Here is an 18,532-nt window from a genome sequence, read left to right as displayed (position 1 = left end):
CCCTCCAAGTCTGGCTGCAACCATTTTAACTGTGGGCAGCTGAACCTGCTGCCTGTTCACTTTCTGGATTTACACAGACACACAGAACCACACCCCCAGCTCTGCAGCTTTCATTGGCCCTATTAGGACTCATCCCCCTCCCTTCCTGGCAAACTCAAGAGAGCAAGAGAGCTGTGCATGATGTCATAAGCCTAGGCTTTTTACCAGACAAGAAACAGGAAGTGAGCTGTAGAAGATATTTACTGGCAGGAAAAAAAAAAGTTTTACTATCCAAAGTTAAAACAACAAGGGCAGAAAATTTAATAGATGGAAAGTTGAAAAAAAATGACTGAAGTTCCACTTTAAGTACAGCTATACACAGAAATTGTGATAGTCTAAAAAAAGAGTAGATTCAAATGTAAAAAAAAAAAAAAAAAAAAACTAGTTTTGAATAGAGTGGAGAGTGATTAGAACCCCTGTCAGGAAAATTCACCCTCTCTATTTGTCATGTTTACCATCATCGAAAGTGAAAGTAAAAGTAAAAGAAGATACCAAGTTTGGGTTGACATTGGAACAGTAATATAGGGGAAATCTTCCAATGGGGACTTCAGCTAAACCTGCCGACAACCCGACATTCCCTCAATTTGGAGGGATTTTCTCCCATCTCCTATTTTGGCTGTGAGACAGGAGGTGAAGGAAAATCTCCCATATGAGGCACAGATGGCAAAAAGAAAAAAAAAAATATATATATATATGACAAGGATTATAACCCACCCTTACTCTATCCAAATTTAAAAAAATAAAAAAAAGTGTTGCCTTTACCTTAAAATCTTACCCAGAGAGGGGATTTAAAGGGAGGGAAGAAAAAAAATAAATAAAAAATAAACACAAAATGTCCAATTGCTTTAAAAGGAAAAAATACATTTTTATAGTTTAGTGATATTTACATGAAAGCAATATTTGGGGTAATTGAGGAAGAAGCACTTGCTGTAAAAATGCTAAGTGGAAAATAGTTTGCTGTAATAACATTATCAATGCCAGTGTTAAAATATGAGAAAAAAAATTGTGAGAAAAGCAGTGACTCAATTACATGAGGAAGATTTTCTATACAGTACAGTGAGGGAAAAAAGTATTTGATCCCCTGCTGATTTTGTACATTTGCCCACTGACAAAGAAATGATCAGTCTATAAATTTTAATGGTAGGTTTATTTTAACAGTGAGAGAGAACAAAAAAAAATCCAGAAAAATTCCTTTTAAAAAAGTTAAGTAATGAGTGAAATAAGTATTTTATCCCCTATCAGCAAGATTTCTGGCTTTCAGGTGTCTACTATACAGGTAAAGAGCTGAGATTAGGAACACTCTTTAAGGGAGTGCTCCTAAACTCAGCTTGTTCTCCGTATAGAAGCAGCAATCAATCAGATTCCAATCTTTCCACCATGGCCAAGACCAAAGAGCTATCCAAGGATGTCAGGGACAAGATAGTAGACAAGGCTGGAATGGGCTACAAGACCATTGCTAAGCAGCCGGGTGAGAGGGCGACAACAGTTGATGCGATTATTCGCAAATAGAAGAAACACAAAATAACTGTCATCTCCCTCGGTCTGGGGCTCCATGCAAGATCTCACCTTGTGGAGTTTCAATGATCATGGGAACGGTGAGGAATCAGCCCAGAATTACACAGGAGAACCTTGTCAATGATCTCAAGGCAGCTGGGACCAAAGTCACCAGGAAAACAATTGGTAACACACTACACCATGAAGGACTGAAATCTTGCACAGGATTTTCACTGTACAGACATATTTGATTTTAAAAAGGAGAATTAAACCCTCCAATTCAACTTTTTTTCCCAAAAAAAAAAAAAAAAAAAAAAAAAAAAAAAGCTCAGGTTAGAAATGTTTAATAAATGGTCCACGTTCCAGCAAAATTGAAACACCCTCTGCCTCTCCTGCCCACACCTTCTTACCCATTCTTCCTCCCCCCCCATATGAAATACCGTGTGTGGCAGCGATATATACCCACCTAAATCAGCCATTCGAGTCCCTCACAGACCCAGTTTCTGGGTGTGGGGGACTGCTAATCCTTCGCCAGCTGGTCTCTTTATGCTAACATCATCAATAGCCGAATCCTGAAAGGATCCCACCCACTGGACAGCCAACAAAGTGTCTAAATCATGCAGGCAGTGATGTGGATACTCAAAGGACACTGCCTCCTGTACATAGGAAATAAAAGACTGGGGGCTGGTACATCTAATGACCATGGATTTAGGCAAGTAAAATTACATTTAGGTAGGGTTTTTTGATTGGATAAGATGGCGATTGTGACATTTCAGATGAAATAACCAGGGAGTGGTGACTTCCCAACATAGCATTATTTTATGGTTTCACGTGTTGTTACAATATTTATCCAGGGGTAGGTAAACCCACTATACATCAGCTATAAAAAATGTAAAATAGATTAGAAAAGCTCCTTACCGCCAAGTCACTGTATATATGATCACCAAAGTACAACACTTTTGATCCACTCCAGCCAGTAAGCTTGAGAAATTCAAATAAATTTCCCTAAAAAAACCAGAAGGCATTAATGTAAGATAGCAATTATAGTATAAATTTGCAGATATTTAAAGCAAATAATAAAAGGTCATGTAACATTTAAATGGTAATGTGCATCTACCAAAACTTGTTTATGAGGGAAACATTTACAGTAGTAAAAGTGAGTACACCCCTCACATTTTTGTAAATATATTGTTATATCTTTTCATGTGACAACAATGAAGAAATGACACTTTGCTACAAATGTAAAGTAGTGAGTGTACAGCTTGTATAACAGTGTAAATTTGCTGTCCCCTCAAAATAACAACACAGCCATTAATGTCTAAACCACTGGCAACAAAAGTGAGTATACCCCTAAGTGAAAATGTCCAAATTTGGCCCAAAGTGTCAATATTTTGTGTGGCCACAGTTATTTTCCAGCACTGCCTTAACCCTCTTGGGCATGGAGTTCAGCAGAGCTTTACAGGTTGCCACTGGAGTCCTCTTCCACTGCTCCATGACAACATCCTCCATGATGACATTCCAGTTGAGAATGCCCCACAGATGCTTAATAGGGTTTAGGCCTGGAGACATGCTTGGCCAGTCCATCACCTCTACCCTCAGCTTCTTTAGCAAGGCAGTGGTCAACTTGGAGGAGTGTTTGGGGTCATTATGTTGGAATACTGCCCTGAGACCCAGTCCCTGAAGGGAGGGGATCATGCTCAGCTTCAGTATGTCACAGTACATGTTTGCATTCATGATTCCCTCAATGAACTGTAGCTCCCCAGTGTCGGCAGCAGTCATGTAGCCCCAGCCCATGACACTCCCACCACTAAGCTTGACTGTAGGCAAGACACACTTGTCCTTGTGCTCCTCAACTGGTTGCCGCCACACACACTTGACACCATCTGAACTAAATAAGTTTCTTGGTCTCATCAGACCACAGGGCATGGTTCCAGTAATCCATGTCCTTAGTCTTGTCTTCAAACTGCTTTCTTGTGCATCATCTATAGAAGAGGTTTCCTTCTGGGACGACAGCCATGCAGACCAATTTGATGCAGTGTGAGGCGTATGGTCTGAGCACTGACAGGCTTACCCCCACCCCTTCAATCTCTGAAGCAATGTTGGCAGCACTCATATGTCCATTTCCCAAAGACAACCTCTGGATATGACGCCGAGCACGTGCACTCAACTTCTTTGGTCAACCATGGGAGGGCCCATTCTGATTGGAACCTGCCCTGTTAAACCGCTGTATGGCCACTGTGCTGCAGCTTTGTTTCAGGGTCTTGGCAATCTTCTTATAGCCTAGGACATCTTTATGTAGAGCAACAATTCTTTTTTTAGATCCTCAGAGAGTTCTTTGCCATGAGGTGCCATGTGGAACTTCCAATGACCAGTATGAGAGCAATACCAAATTTAACACACCTGCTCCCCATTCACACCTGAGACCTTGTAACACTAACAAGTCACATGGCACAGGGGAGGGAAAATGGTTAATTGGGCCCAATTTTGACATTTTCATTTAGAGGTGTACTCACTTTTGTTGCCTTACTACTTTGCTACAATGTAAAGTGTCATTTCTTCAGTGTTGTCACATGAAAAGATATAATAAAATATTTACAAAAAATGTGAAGGCTGTACTCACTTTTGTGAGATACTGTAAATCATTGTTCGAATTACTACCTGTGCTCCAGCTACAGATGTGCACTTTTTTCCTGGTGACCACTGACACAGAATAGAAGTGAAGGGCATTCCAACATTTTGAGTTGTTACAAGAAGAGGAATAGAGGAGAAATCTTCCAGTGGGGACACTAGATCCTATGACAGTAGTCTAAGATGAAAGATTAGCTCTCATCTCCTCTTCTGTTCACATAACAGCAGGTAAAGAGAAATCTCCCCAATACCACACAGGTGGCAAAAAATTATAGCGGTGATTTTAACCCTTCCCTACTGTACCCTAAAAAAAAAAAAAAAAAGTTTTGTTTTACACATTCATTAAATTAAGCATCTGTATTGCTCTTTCCCCATCTTGAATATGTGGTTTAGTTTTTAATCTTTGCATACTGAAATGCTTCTTTACGGAAAGCTGTAAAAATGTGGAACAGACTTCAAGACCAATTCTATTCAACTGCAAAGACTGTTTAAAAAAAAAACAAAACTAATTTTTTTCTTAATGTACAAAATATAACTAGTTATACATTTAATGTAGAATAAATAATAGCAGAGGATTGTTGACCCAGGAAGTAATGGATGTGATTGCCATAGGGGATAAAAGGTATGATTTCTTTTCTGTGTTGCAGCAAATTGGAGCATGCTTTATTAGTGGTCTCTGCTTTTTGCTGGATCAACTGTGGTTATAGGGTTTTATGGATACAGCTTTAAAAAGGTTTCACTCCTTCTCTATTGGTTGAACTCAATGGACCTATGTGATCTTTTAAACCCAATTTAATATATCTGAAAACAGTCATGAGAAAAAGGTAATGCAGTTTATATTTTTTTTAAAGATCCCCCAAGTAAAGAAAAGAAAACAGCTCAACTAGAATAGTATATTAAAATATACATCAATTAAATAGAGGAAAAACCAAGCAACTCCCCCCTACTAAAATAAAAGTCTACTGTATATCATGAATGGCAACATTCAGGCCTCTTGCATATGATACTCCTGTTTGAGCACCTACTTTTCCAGACTTTGTTTTGTATGCATTTGCACACATTTTCATGCATATGCGTTCGCGCAATTTTTTTGCGAAAACTTATTCTTGCATTTTTGTTCTCCACAATATGTAAATCTGCATTGGCCCAGATTTTGCATGCAATCACGCACATTTGTGTGCAATTGCGCATATTTGCGTGCATGAGGCGTAAATCACTGACCAAAAAACTAAGTTACTTACTGGTAATGTTCTTTCCTGGAGTCTTTCAGGACAGCCACCTGAGACCTTGGCTCCACCTCTCTGCAGGAAACACAGTGCCAGCCATCTTTAAATTTCCTCCTCCCCTGCTGGTTCCTCAGTTGTTTTAGAGCACCTCCAGTCTGCTGGGGAGACACAAGAACATGTGATACACATAATCAACATAATACCACAGTTCCTGTTTCAGGAAATCACAAGTCATTTAAATATTCGGGTGGGTACTAGTGCTGTCCTGAAAGACTCCAGGAAAGAACGTTACCAGTAAGTAACTTCGTTTTTCCCTTAATCGTCTTTCAGGACAGCCACCTGAGAGGATAAACGAGCACTTACCCCTAGGGCAGGACTACAGCTTGTAAGACCTTGCGTCCAAAGGCTTGCTCCTTTGTCGACAAGAGATCCACTCTGTAGTGTTTGACAAAAAGGTATCGAAACTGGACCATGTTGCCGCTTTGCAGATTTGCTCCGGCATTGCTACAGCCCTATCTGCCTGTGACGTTGCCATGGACCTCGTCGAATGTGCCCTAATACCATCTGGGATCTGCATACCTCCCAAGGATAGGCCTGGCCAATCACCTCTCTAAGTGACCTGGCTATAGTACGCCTTAAGGCTCTCTGGCCTTTTTTAGCCCCTGAAAATAAAACAAAAAACGGAATCTGACTTCCTGAAAGGTTTGGTTTCCTTTAAATAAGGTAGGACGCACCTCCTTACATCTAACTTACGGAACTTAACCACTTCAATACAGGGCACTTATACACCTTCCTGCCCAGACCAATTTTCAGCTTTCAGTGCTGTCGCAGTTTGAATGACAATTGCACGGTCATGCTACACTGTACCCAAACTAAATTTTTATAATTTTGTTCCCACAAATAGAGCTTTCTTTTGGTGGTATTTGATCACCTCTGGGGTTTTTATTTTTTGCTAAACAAATAAAAAAAGACCGAAAATTTTGAAAAAAATAAAAGTTTTGCTTTTGTTTCTGTTTAAAAATGTTGTAAATAAGTAAATTTTCGCTTTCACTGATGGGCACTGATAAGGCGGCAGCAATGAGGTGGCACCAATGAGCGGGCACTGACGATGGGCACTGATATGCGGCACTGATATGCAGCACTGATGGGCACTCATGGGTGGCACTGATGGGCACTGAAAGGCTGCAAAGATGGGTTCTTATGGGTGGCACTGATGGGCACGGATACATGGCACTGATACGCGGCACTGATGGGCATCCCTGGTGGCACTGGCAGTGGTAGGCATTGGAGTGGGCACTGATTGGCAGATACCTGGGCATTGATTGGCAGCTGCCTTTGCACTGGTTAGTATTTCCCTGGGGGTCTAGGGGGCATACCTGGTGGTCCAGTGTGGCTGGTTTTCCTGGTGGTCCTGGGCGGCTTCCCTGGTGGTCCTGGGTAGGATCTGAGGGGGGGGCTGTGCTGATAAACAATCAGCACGGACCCCCTCTGTCAGGAGAGCAGCCGATCAGCTCTCCTCTACTCGCGTCTGCTTCTTCTTTACATCGTGATCAGCCGTGATTGGACACGGCTGATCACATGGTAAAGAGTCTCCGTCAGAGACTCTTTACCTAGATCGGTGCTGCGGGGTGTCAGACTGACACCCCGCAACAATGATCGCCGCGATGCGCGTCTCGGGGGCACGCAGTGGCTCAATATCCTGCGGACGTCATATGGCGCCCAGTCAGGATATTGAAACCACTTTGCCGCCGTCATTCTGCTATATGGCGGGCGGCAAGTGGTTAACCTCCTGATCCCCAGAAGGATTTGTACAAAAAGGAAGGTAAAATAATATCTTGACCTCTATGAAACTTTGAGGCAACTTTAGGTAAAATGGCCGGATCCATCTTAAAAACTATACGATCCAGAAAAACTTGACAAAAAGGAGGTCTGGTTGATAAGGCTTCCATTTGGCAAAATTTCCTGGCGGTTGTGACTGCCACCAAAAAAAAAACACGCTTTAAGCTTCAGCAATTTTATTGGACAATTTTCTTGTGGTTCAAATGGGTCCCCTGTCAGGGTTTGAAGTACCGAAGACAGGTCCCATTTGGGAAAGGGGGATCTCTGTACTGGTCTTTGTCCGCTCAGGACTTTGGAGAATCTGACTATCCATGGATTGGAAGCTAGCTTCTTTTTCTGATAAACAGAGATTGCCGATACCTGGCTTTTTTATGTGCTGAGGCTCAAGCCCTTGTCTGCCCCACACTGTAGATATTCTAGGACCGCCTCTGAGCTCTGTGCTACACAGGAGTTTCCTATACACCAGTTGTTGAATCGTATCCACACTTTTCTATATATGGTGCGAGTCTCTATTTTTCTACTATTCAGCAATGTATTGATCAGACTGTTGCAGAAACCCTTAGCTTTCAACAACTGCTCCTCAGAAACCAGGCCGCGAGGTTCCACCTTTCTACCTGGGGACAACACACTGGTCCCTGAAAGAGGAGACCCTCTCTGATTGGTAGTAACCATTGGGGGTTCTACAGATAGTTCTTTCAGAATAGAGAACCATGGTCTTCTCGGCCAGTGTTGTGCAATGAGAATCATTGAAGTATTCTATGTTCTGAGTTCTTTTTGTACTGCTGGTATGAGTACTGGCGGGGGGAAGGCGCAACACTTGGTGAACCTCCATTTCTGTGCTAGGGCATCCACCCTGAGTGCTCCGTCCTTTAAAGAGAAGAAGGCTCCACTTGCGGAACTCCCCATTTTTGTGCAATTATATTGAACACCTCCTGATTTAATCTCCAGTTGCCTTCTCTTAATCTCTTCCTGCTGAGATAGTCGGCCACTTGATTCAGTTCTCCTTTTAGATGTACTGCTGACAGGGAAGGAATGCATTTTTCTGTCCAATTTAGGATTTCCTCTGCCAGGGACCACAAAGTTCCATAAAGTTGTTTGTTTACGTAAGCAACTATGGAAACATTGTCGGACCGAATCTGTAAGTGGTGACCCTTCAGTTGTTCCTCAAAGTGTTTGAGTGCTAGAAGAACTGCCTTTAGTTCCTTCCAATTTGATGATCTTTTCATTTCCTTGTCTTTCCACACTCCTTGTGTTATCCGTGGGCCTAGATGGGCCCCCCAACCTATGCCACTTGCATCTGTAGTCATTACTCGGGTGACTGGTAAGATCCACATTCCTTCCTTGGTCAAATTTTCTGGTTTTCTCCACCACCATAAAGACCTTTTCACTTGTGTTGGTATATGTATCAGAGTGTCTAGTGAGTCTTGTCTGGGATTCCATATTTTTAAGCTAAATATTTGTAGTGGTCGAAAATGTAATCCCGCCCATCGTACAGCCGGGATTGCTGAGGTTAGTAGTCCCAAAGCGGACATCGCCCATCTTATTGTGCATGGTCTGTTTTGTAGCATCTTCGTTGCTTCTTGAATTTTTTTGTACTTTTTCCTCTGGGTAAAGAACATCTTTTGTTGTTTTGAAACTAGGATGTACCCCAAGTACGTAATCTGCTGGGAGGGGAGCAGGTTGGACTTCTATAGATTTAGTAACCACCCAAGTTTTTGTAGGTAATCCTGGTTGTACCTCAGATCTTTGGTTAATTTTTCTGGAGTAGTGGCAAAGATCAGCAAGTCGTCTAGGTAGGTGATGACTGCGATGCGAGTCGGAGTGTCGTCAAGGATTCTGCCAACGCTTTTGTGAATATTCAAGGCGAAGAGGAAAGCCCAAAAGGAAAAGCCTGAAACTAAAGGTGGAACGTCTCTTCCTTTGTTTTTATTGCCAGTCTTAGATATTTTTGGCAATTTTGCTCTATTGGGATGTGTAAATATGCATCCTTTAGATCCAGGGAAGCCATGTAGCAATTTGGGTGTAATAGTGTCTTTACAGAAAAGATGGAGTCCATCCTGAACCGTTTGTAGGTCACTGACTGGTTCAAAGGTTTGAGGTTTGGTATCGGTCTGAATTTCCGAGGACTTCTGGACCACAAACACGTGGGAGTAAAAACCCTTGCCGATTTCTTCTTGTGGTACATAGCTTACCACTTTTTGTTCTATTAATTCCTTTATGGCTTCCAATAGACCTCTGGCCTTTTCTTGGCAGTTCCGTGGCATAAAACCTGTTCGGGGGTAAGGTTGAAAATCACAAACGATAACCCTGTTGCATGATTCTTAGTATGAATTGGCTTGAGGATATCACCTCCCATTGTGGAAGGAATGCCCCCAATCCCCCCCCCCCCCACTGTGACCAACTTGTCACTGTTTGTTACAGATTTGCTCAGGAGGACGCAAAATTGCTCCTCCTTTGCCTTTTTTGATTCTCAGCCCTGGGTGGTCCAAAGCTAGGCCTTCTATCCTTTCTTGGTCTTTTCTTTCCTTGTTGCGGTTGTCCCCAGGTTTGTGCTTCAACGCAAATGCTGTCTTTTTATTTGCCGTGCGGTGTAGTACTTTTTCCAGTCCCAGCCCGAACAACAGATCCCACGTTAGTGGGATCCCACAGAGCTTAGCTTTACAAGCGCCGTCCCCCTGCCAAGTCTTTAACCAGAAGGCTCTTCTTGCGGAGTTTGACAAGGCCGAAGACCTTTGCATCCATCCGTACTGATTTGCGGATGCGTCCGCTATATAGGCAATACCCTTGAGGAGCGTAGGAAAGGATAATATTTGTTCCTTTGGTGTTCCCTCCTCAATGTGGGCCTGCATCTGTGTAAGCCATGAACTCCACATTTCCGGCCACCTCAGTCACTGCTATAGCTGGTTTTAGACTCCCTACTGTAGAATCCCATGATTTCTTCAGGAGAGAATCCATTCTTTTGTCCATTGCGTCGGACAGCACTCCCATGTCTTTGAAGGCTAGGTCTGTATGCCTCGAGACCTGGAAAAATGCTGTGTCTAGTTTGGGGACTTTGTTCCAAACCGACGCTGGGTCATCCGCAAATGGAAATCTTTTTTAAAGCTTTTGAAAAGAAGGGTTTCCTCTCCGGATCCTGTCATTCCTTCTTTATTGTCTCCACCAGGACCTCATGGACCGCAAAATTTTTCCTTTGTTCTCCTAGGCCCTGGTACATTTGGTCATGTAATGTTAGGGTCTTCTTTTTGGGTTGCATACCTAGGGTAGTATAAATGGCCCCCTGGAGGCTTTCTACTTTCTTCAGAAAAATCTCCCGGTATAAACTTTCGCTGGAATCACCTTCCAGAGCTGCTCCTTCTGATTCCTTGAAACCGGAAGCTGCACTATCTGGCTCCTCCTCAGCCTCCTTCCTGGAGGCTTCTAGTGGGCCCGCAATTGTGGAGGGTACTTGCATCTTTGATAACGCTACCTACAGAGGTGGTAGAGGAGCAGTTTGAGGCTGCGGGATCTGAAAACCTGCGAACAATGTCTTAAAAGATTGAAAGTTATTGGCTAGTTCTTTAACTAAGGCTGCTAACTCACTGCCCTGTTCAGTGGAATGTTCCTGAACTACCTTATCTATGCATTCCTTACATAGCGTCTTTACCCAGGAGTCCCCAAGTGCGGTTTTATATGAAGGACACCTCCTCTTGGAACTATAAGGCGGTTTAGTTTTGTCAGTTGTTTTGCACTGAAATACATAAATACAGGTATCAAACACATTCAAGCTTAACTTCCCTGCAGTCCTTGCAGGTGTGCAGTTTTAATATTAACAAACATGTGAGCTTTCCCTCCCTAGGGCCCCATGTTTTTCCCCTCTGGCACTGAGGATACACCCCCCCTCCGCTAGAAAGGGTTGGTGGGGTGACTGATAAGGTAAGGGGAGCTCCTCCCTAGGTCCCCCTTACCTTGGAGTGGCTGGAGCTGGCCTCTGTTGGAGCAGTCCGCCGTTCCTCTGCTTCAGACATCTTTAGCTTGTCAAAAGTCTTGCCCTTGTGCCGCCGGTGGAGCCGAACGCTGTCTCTACAGCAAACGTGGCTCCTCTCCAGTCCTCGCCAGGCCCCTGTTCAGTGATCCACGGCCGAAACCGGAAGCCGCGGGTCAACCAGAAGTGTCCGCCCCTTCCGCCGGACATGACGTCACCCGGCGAATACATCCACTGAGCCCCGCGTGGCTTGTCTCTACAGCAAACGCGCTGTGATGTCCTCTTGAGAAACATCTCCTGTGGGGCTCAGCAAGGATATGGGAACAGGACCTCCCTTACCGCACTCGGCGCTGAATCGGGCTCCCTCTGCTTTCTCCTGTGCTCGGAGTGTGGAGAGCGGCGTAGTTTGGCAGGTAAGCCTTTTGTACCCGGAGCAATCTGCGCTATCCCCAAACCTCTACATTGATATTAAAAAAAATGATTTAAACAAATTGCAAATAATAATAACAAAAATACTGACAAAGAAAGTGCTGCAACACAAAAAAACTTGAATACCCAGTTCTATCAAATAGTAAAAATAAATTCAGGTGTGCTACTAATGTCAAAAAACACAATGGTTAACGGTAAACCTTCAACTTAAAGTTCATAATATTTAAACATTGAGTGTGAATAAATTAATTATTCCACTCAATGTTTAAATATTATGAACTTTAAGTTGAAGGTTTACCTTTAACCATTGTGTTTCTTGACATTAGTAACGCACCTGAATTTATTTTTACTAGGTAAGCATTTTGGTCAAATGGTCCTAGGAGCTCTGTACCCCTTCAAGGACATCCACCTGAGCTCTATACTGGCTCACTGGACTGGTTCCATGTCTGTCTCTGCCCTCTGGAGGAAACATAACTGAGGAACCAGCAGGGGAGGAGGAAATTTAAAGATGGCTGGCGTTGTGTTTCCTGCAGAGGGGAGGAGCCAAGGTCTCTCAGGTGGCTGTCCTGAAAGACGATTAGGGGAAAATGCAGATTTTTCTATTATTTTTTTTTTTTGCTGAAGAATGCACGGCTCTTGTTTACGCGCCTGTGTGCATAAGCACATTACAATTAATGGGCTGTATTTTAGCTCAGTTAAAAAAAAAAAAAAAGAAGTGTACTGTACCGAGCTTTTTCAGGCTGCAGTGTGCAAGAGGCCTTATATGTACACATTTCTGTTGATAAAGAATACATTTTGTATAAAGAACATGTTCCTGGCTTTATATCGGAGGCCTAAAAGACATGCCTAAAAAGGAGCAGCACTGAACCTGAAAGAAGAGATAGACAATGGTGACAGATGCATGGAGGGAAAGTTCTGAACTGTCAGCACTGGAGGAGGGCCAACACTCAGAGGTGTGTCCTATAATGTGCACGTATGCAATGCAGTATAGATTGTTCTCTATAAAGAGCATTTTGTTAATAGCTGTATAGGGGGAAAAAGTTAAAACTGTTCTACACAACAAACCTGCTTATAGATTTTGCCTTTTTCAAGCTGGTGAATTTTATCCCATAGTAGCACCCCTCGGTCCGTAACTTTACGGAATGGTCTGGAAGATGGAAAGAAAATTGTTAAAAACATGAAAATGTATTGTATTAGAACCTTCTGCTCTTCTATTAATGACAGGGAGGAGATGACGCCTAATAGCAAAAGCTAAAAGAGGAATTTCTCATTTCTAATGACATCAATAACAGAAGTTCTAATTAGTGTTAAAAGGAAAATAAAGGCAAAACTTTTTTTTTTTTGGATGGAGAGGAAAGGGGTTGAAATGCTTGTCAGTTTTTATTGCTGTCTGTGCCCCCTGTTAGGGAGATTCACCCTATTTGTCCTGTTTACCATTCTCATGGAAAGTAAAAGAAACAAATTTTGAGTTGTCTCGAGAAAAGTAATAGGGGAGAAATCTGTCAATGGGGAGACTAGTTCTGGTGATCTGGGGGTTGCCAAGGATTTCCATTAATTTGCAGGGATTTCCTCTCTTACTGTTTGGCTATGGGACAGGAAGTGAAGAAAAATTGCCGCAATGGGACACAGATGGCCAAAAAATAAAAAATAATAATAATAATAAATTCTAACAGGGATTATAACACTTCCATGCTCTATCCAAAATGAAAAAAATAAAATGTTTTGCCTATAGTTCTACTAAGAACTTACTATAGTTGAGTGGAAGTAGTAGAGAAATGGGACTGAGCTTGGTAGATCAAATCTGTCTACCTAATGAATAGAGTGGTTTCAAATTCAGTCATCATTTCTATTATTTCTACAAAACAAGCATAACAGAATATGCACAACATTGCAAATAGTGTTATTTTTATATAGCTCTCTGAACAAAGGATTGCCTATGTCAATTTCTGGCACAAAGCAATGGAAATGGAAAACAAATAAAAAAAAAATTAAAAAAACTGGCGTCAAAATGCATTACCTTATTCTATCCGCTCACCTTAGCACTTATCCTTTACTTTACATGAACCCTAAACTTAACCTATCTCAAAAAAGTTATTCCATAACACTTAACCTAAATCTGAAGCTGAACCCTTAACCAAACCTGAATTTTCAGAACACTGCATCAGAGCACCACAAAGCAGAAACACAATTTAATTCAATTTTAATATTCAAAGGAAACTCATCTATCCATCCATCTCTCCATGCTTTATTATTGCAAATCCCTTTGAAAAACACTCCCTAGCTTTTCTGGCCGTGGCCATCTTAAGTAAGGGCAGATGATTCATGTAGGGAAAAAAAAAAAAAAAAGGTTTAAAACAAGCAAATATGATATACTTTCCAAGCTACTTACTAATGCTAGCAGTATACTGTCATCAGAAAATTGCGAGATTTCTCTATATTATTGAATACTTGGAGCAGTTGGACCTGTCACAATTCTGTGGCCGTGATAGAAAAAGCCCAAGACTGTCTGCTCATGGAAAGAGATTACAAATTTGCAAAACTTCCAAACACTTATGGGAAGTCTTACTGCTTATAGCAGGACATAAAAATATTAGCTTTGTCTAAATTGTATGGTTTTGCTTGCAATTTTCAGGCCACTTACAACCATATTCACTTTTAGTAGGACAGCTACATGAGACAAATATTTAATATGACCAAATATTATGATCTGGAATTACTGGGAATTACTCGGTAATATTTACCTCCTCTTGTCATTGAAAAAATTTGGTTTGTCAGCTTGAACTATAACAACATCAAAAAGATCTCTCCAATCTTTTCCAACAATGAAGTTCATTCCTTTGTCGCTGTAAAAACAGAAAAAAAAAAAAAAAAAAAAAAAACACACAAAAAAACCCATCATGGTAATTATTTTGCTCATAAGTCTTAACGACCGTAAAAGGTAAACAGATTTGTCAGAACAGTAAAATAAAAAAAAATAAAAAACATACACACACCACAACCACCACACACCCAAAGTTGCACCATAAAATGAAGGGCAGTGCCTCACAAGATTTTTATACTGAGCTTAGAAATTCAAATTCCAAGTTTTGAAAAACTTGTAGACTTTAAGGCCCCTTTCACACTTGCGCGACCTAAAAGTTGTGCGATTTTGATATGACTTGAAGCAATGCCTGTGTAATCTTGATGTCTATGGACCTCAAGTTGCATCAAAGTCAGACCAAAGTAGAGCAGGGAATACTCTGAAGTCGCACAGAAATGAATGGAACTCATGGGGTACAGACTTGTCATGCGACTCTGCAATCCTAAGTCGCAGGACAAGTCGCACAAGTGAGAAAGGAAGCTTATACATTAAGATTCTAGAGGTACATAGCCAATGCTCTTAAAATCCGATTATATACAGTATACCTAACTTAATGGACTGCAGAGAACAGACATCAGCTCTGGCTGATAATACAGAAATTCCTAAATGGGTAAACTCAACTATAGTGTTTTGAAGATATCCAGAATGAACTGTCGCACCCATTGAAAGCTTGGAAAATAAATAAAAAATATACTGAAGCCTCCTACTTACACAAAGCTGCTGGGGCTATTTGTTATAAGGAACATCTTTTTGCCATTGCTTGCCAGTTTTGCCAACACAGCTCGTGTTTTCTCCCCATAGCGAATGTATCTTTCTATAAAAAATTAAAAAAAAAAAAAAAAATGAATAAAGGCTTCTATATAATTTTAGTCAGCAGGAGCTCATTTGGAAACTTTTCCATGAATAACAGCCAGCATCAGACAGACCATAGTTAAAAGACTAAGTTCACCTTTAGACAAAAATAAAATAAACGTTTTGCAGGTAAAAAAAATGTGCATGCATTTTTTTTTTTCTCAGGAGCCTGCAGAGCATTACACCCAAGGCAATTGGCAGATGTGTACATGCTTTGTGTTTGAAAGCTGTAGGAAGAGTCAATGAAATACCAGAGCATTTATCAGCACCCTCACAGTTCATTGAGAACTACAAGCCGTCTGCCACAGTGGAAGATGGGACTTTTAGGTTGCTGTACAGACCCTCTGTTTTAAAATGGTTACAGCGTATTTAGGAAGAAGAACCTGCACCCGCTGTGAGATAGATAGATAGATATAAAAATACATTCATTTGAATGAGGCTGGTTCACATATGTGTATTGCATTCGCACTCTGCATTGCCCAAAAAACGCGTGGGTTTTCTGGGCATTGCGGTGCGAATTGCAAGCACATTATCTTCTATGGGAACGCATCTGATTTGCAGATGCGTTCTGTTGTGAACAGGCATTCTCTCCCCCTCCTCACTACACCTCTCTCTGCTCAGCTGATCCGCAGCTACAACGGAGAGGAAACGCTGAACAGCTGTTTTTTTTCTCTTCGCACATGTGTGAATCTAGCCTTAGTGGTCACTGGAAATTCAACATGGCACCACCTCATGACAAAGAAATCTCTGGAGGATCTGAAAAAAAGAATTGTTGCTCTACATAAAGATGGCCTAGGCTATAAGAAGATTGTCAAGACCCTGAAACTGAGCTGCAGCACAGTGGCCAAGACCATACAGCCGTTTAACAGGACAGGTTCCACTCAGAACAGGCCTTGCCATGGTCGACCAACGAAGTTGAGTGCATGTGCCCAGCGTCATATCCAGAGGTTGACTTTGGGAAATAGACATGAGTGCTACCAGCATTGCTGCAAAGGTCGAATGGGTGGGGAGTCAGCCTGTCAGTGCTCAGACCATATGCCACACACTGCATCAAATTGGTTGGCATGGCTGTCGTCCCAGAAGGAAGCCTCTTCTAAAGATGATACATAAGAAAGCCGTCAGTTTGCTGATGGCAAGCAGACTAAGGACATGGATTACTGGAACCATGTCCTGTGGTCTGATGAGACCAAGATAAACTTATTTGATTCAGATGGTGGTGTCAAGCGTGTGGCGGCAACCAGGTAAGGAGTACAAAAGACAAGTGTGTCTTGCCTACAGTCAAGCATGGTTGTGGAAGGCTCATGGTCTGGGGCTCATGAATGCTGTCGGCACTGGGGAGCTACAGTTCACTGAGGGAACCATGAATGCCAACATGTACTGTGACATACTGAAGCAGAGCATGATCCCCTCTGTTCGGAGATTGGGCCGCAGGACAGTAGTCCAACGTGATAATGACCCCAAACACACCTCCAAGACAACCACTGCCTTGCTAAAGAAGGTAAGGTTAAAAAGGTGATGGACAGGCCAAGCATGTCTCCAGACCTAAACCCTATTGAGCATCTGTGGGGCATCCTCAAATGGAAGGTGGAAGAGCGCAACATCCACCAGCTCTGATGTCATGGAGGAGTGGAAGAGGACTCCAGTGGCAACCTGTGAAGCTCTGGTGAACTCCATGCCCAAGAGGGTTAAGGCAGTGCTGGAAAATAATGGTGGCCATATAAAATATTGACACGTAGGGTCCAATTTGGACATTTTCACTTAGGGGTGGACTCACTTTTGTTCCCAGCGGTTTAGACATTATTGGCTGTGTGTTGAGTTTTTTCGAGGGGACAGCAAATGTATACCGTTATACACCCACTACTTTACATTGTAGCAAAGTGCCATTTCTTCAGTGTTGTCACATGAAAAGATATAATAAAATATTTACAAAAATGTGAGGGGTGTACTCACTTTTGTGATATCTATCTATCAAAAATGTCCTGCCTTTAAACACCCCTCCCTGTTAGGCGTTTAGTGGCAGGAGCTTTGAGAGGCAGGAAAAATAAAACATTATGTATACAAAAGTAATCCTGCGCTGCTCACACGTAAAGAAAAAAGCAGCTAACACAACCAGTCAAAGTAAATGTACAGAAAAAGGAAAAAAGTGTAGCGCTAAAACCTATTTTACCATGGGTGACTAGGTACACAATAAAGAGGATCACCAATAACGAGACCCCTTCAAAATTAAAAAGACCCGTTACACATGTTAGGGGTCAAACAATAAATAACAATGTTTCAGTCTTTTAAATGAACAATGTAATAATCCTGTATCCCAAAACCGCAGACAAGCTGACTACCACCTGAAAAAGGTGAAGGCTTACCAGATGTGTTGGACCAAGTCGGGCATACGCCAAACTGGGTCAGATAAGGCTTGGGTGGTAGAGAGTTGTGGGTGTCTGTGATACCGCAGGCTGCCTGATTCCCCCCAGATGACGCCTTTGTAGGACGAAACGCGTCGGGAAGGACCCCATTGTCGCCACTTTTTGTTTGTTTTTTCAGCGCTGTATTTGGACTTATACGTGAGTGTATTTCCTTTTAAAAAATTTTTTTAATAAACCTTTTATACGGATTCACACTATGTGGCCCTTTTCTCTTTTCCTACCCACCCGTACTCCATGAATGATCGTTGGGAGGGAACCATATACGGAATATCCTACCCCCTCCCTCTGGGGATTCATAGAACTATCTACATCCTTTGAATTTCATACATCACCCAGAACTCGAACATCAGCTGGAGGAATCAGGCAGCCTGCGGTATCACAGACACCCACAACTCTCTACCACCCAAGCCTTATCTGACCCAGTTTGGCGTATGCCCGACTTGGTCCAACACATCTGGTAAGCCTTCACCTTTTTCAGGTGGTAGTCAGCTTGTCTGCGGTTTTGGGATACAGGATTATTACATTGTTCATTTAAAAGACTGAAACATTGTTATTTATTGTTTGACCCCTAACATGTGTAACGGGTCTTTTTAATTTTGAAGGGGTCTCGTTATTGGTGATCCTCTTTATTGTGTACCTAGTCACCCATGGTAAAATAGGTTTTAGCGCTACACTTTTTTCCTTTTTCCCCAAAAATAAAACATTGCCAGTGCGTCCAGGAGCAGAAAAAAGAGTTGATGCGGCTAAATGCTAGTGCTTGAGTATTAATTAATTTCCAAGGCCA

At 42.0% G+C, this 18,532-nt stretch overlaps 1 protein-coding gene across 1 annotated transcript in view; it reads right to left on the bottom strand.

Moving 5' to 3' along the window:
• The window catches only part of NT5DC3 (5'-nucleotidase domain containing 3), an 85,955-nt gene that overhangs the window by 12,951 nt on the left and 54,472 nt on the right, over window positions 1-18,532 (bottom strand). The window contains exons 8-11 of the mRNA XM_073620304.1: window positions 15,188-15,290; window positions 14,358-14,459; window positions 12,682-12,763; window positions 2,452-2,538 (exon numbers count right to left, since the gene is read on the bottom strand). Coding sequence (XP_073476405.1) covers window positions 2,452-2,538; window positions 12,682-12,763; window positions 14,358-14,459; window positions 15,188-15,290 — 374 coding nt within the window. The remainder of the gene's footprint in view (window positions 1-2,451; window positions 2,539-12,681; window positions 12,764-14,357; window positions 14,460-15,187; window positions 15,291-18,532) is intronic.

This window comes from Aquarana catesbeiana, linkage group LG03, assembly GCF_042186555.1.
Source record: "Aquarana catesbeiana isolate 2022-GZ linkage group LG03, ASM4218655v1, whole genome shotgun sequence".
Lineage (NCBI taxonomy): Eukaryota > Metazoa > Chordata > Amphibia > Anura > Ranidae > Aquarana > Aquarana catesbeiana.
Note: the sequence above shows the minus strand (reverse complement) of the source record. Positions and strands in the feature narration are given on the sequence as shown.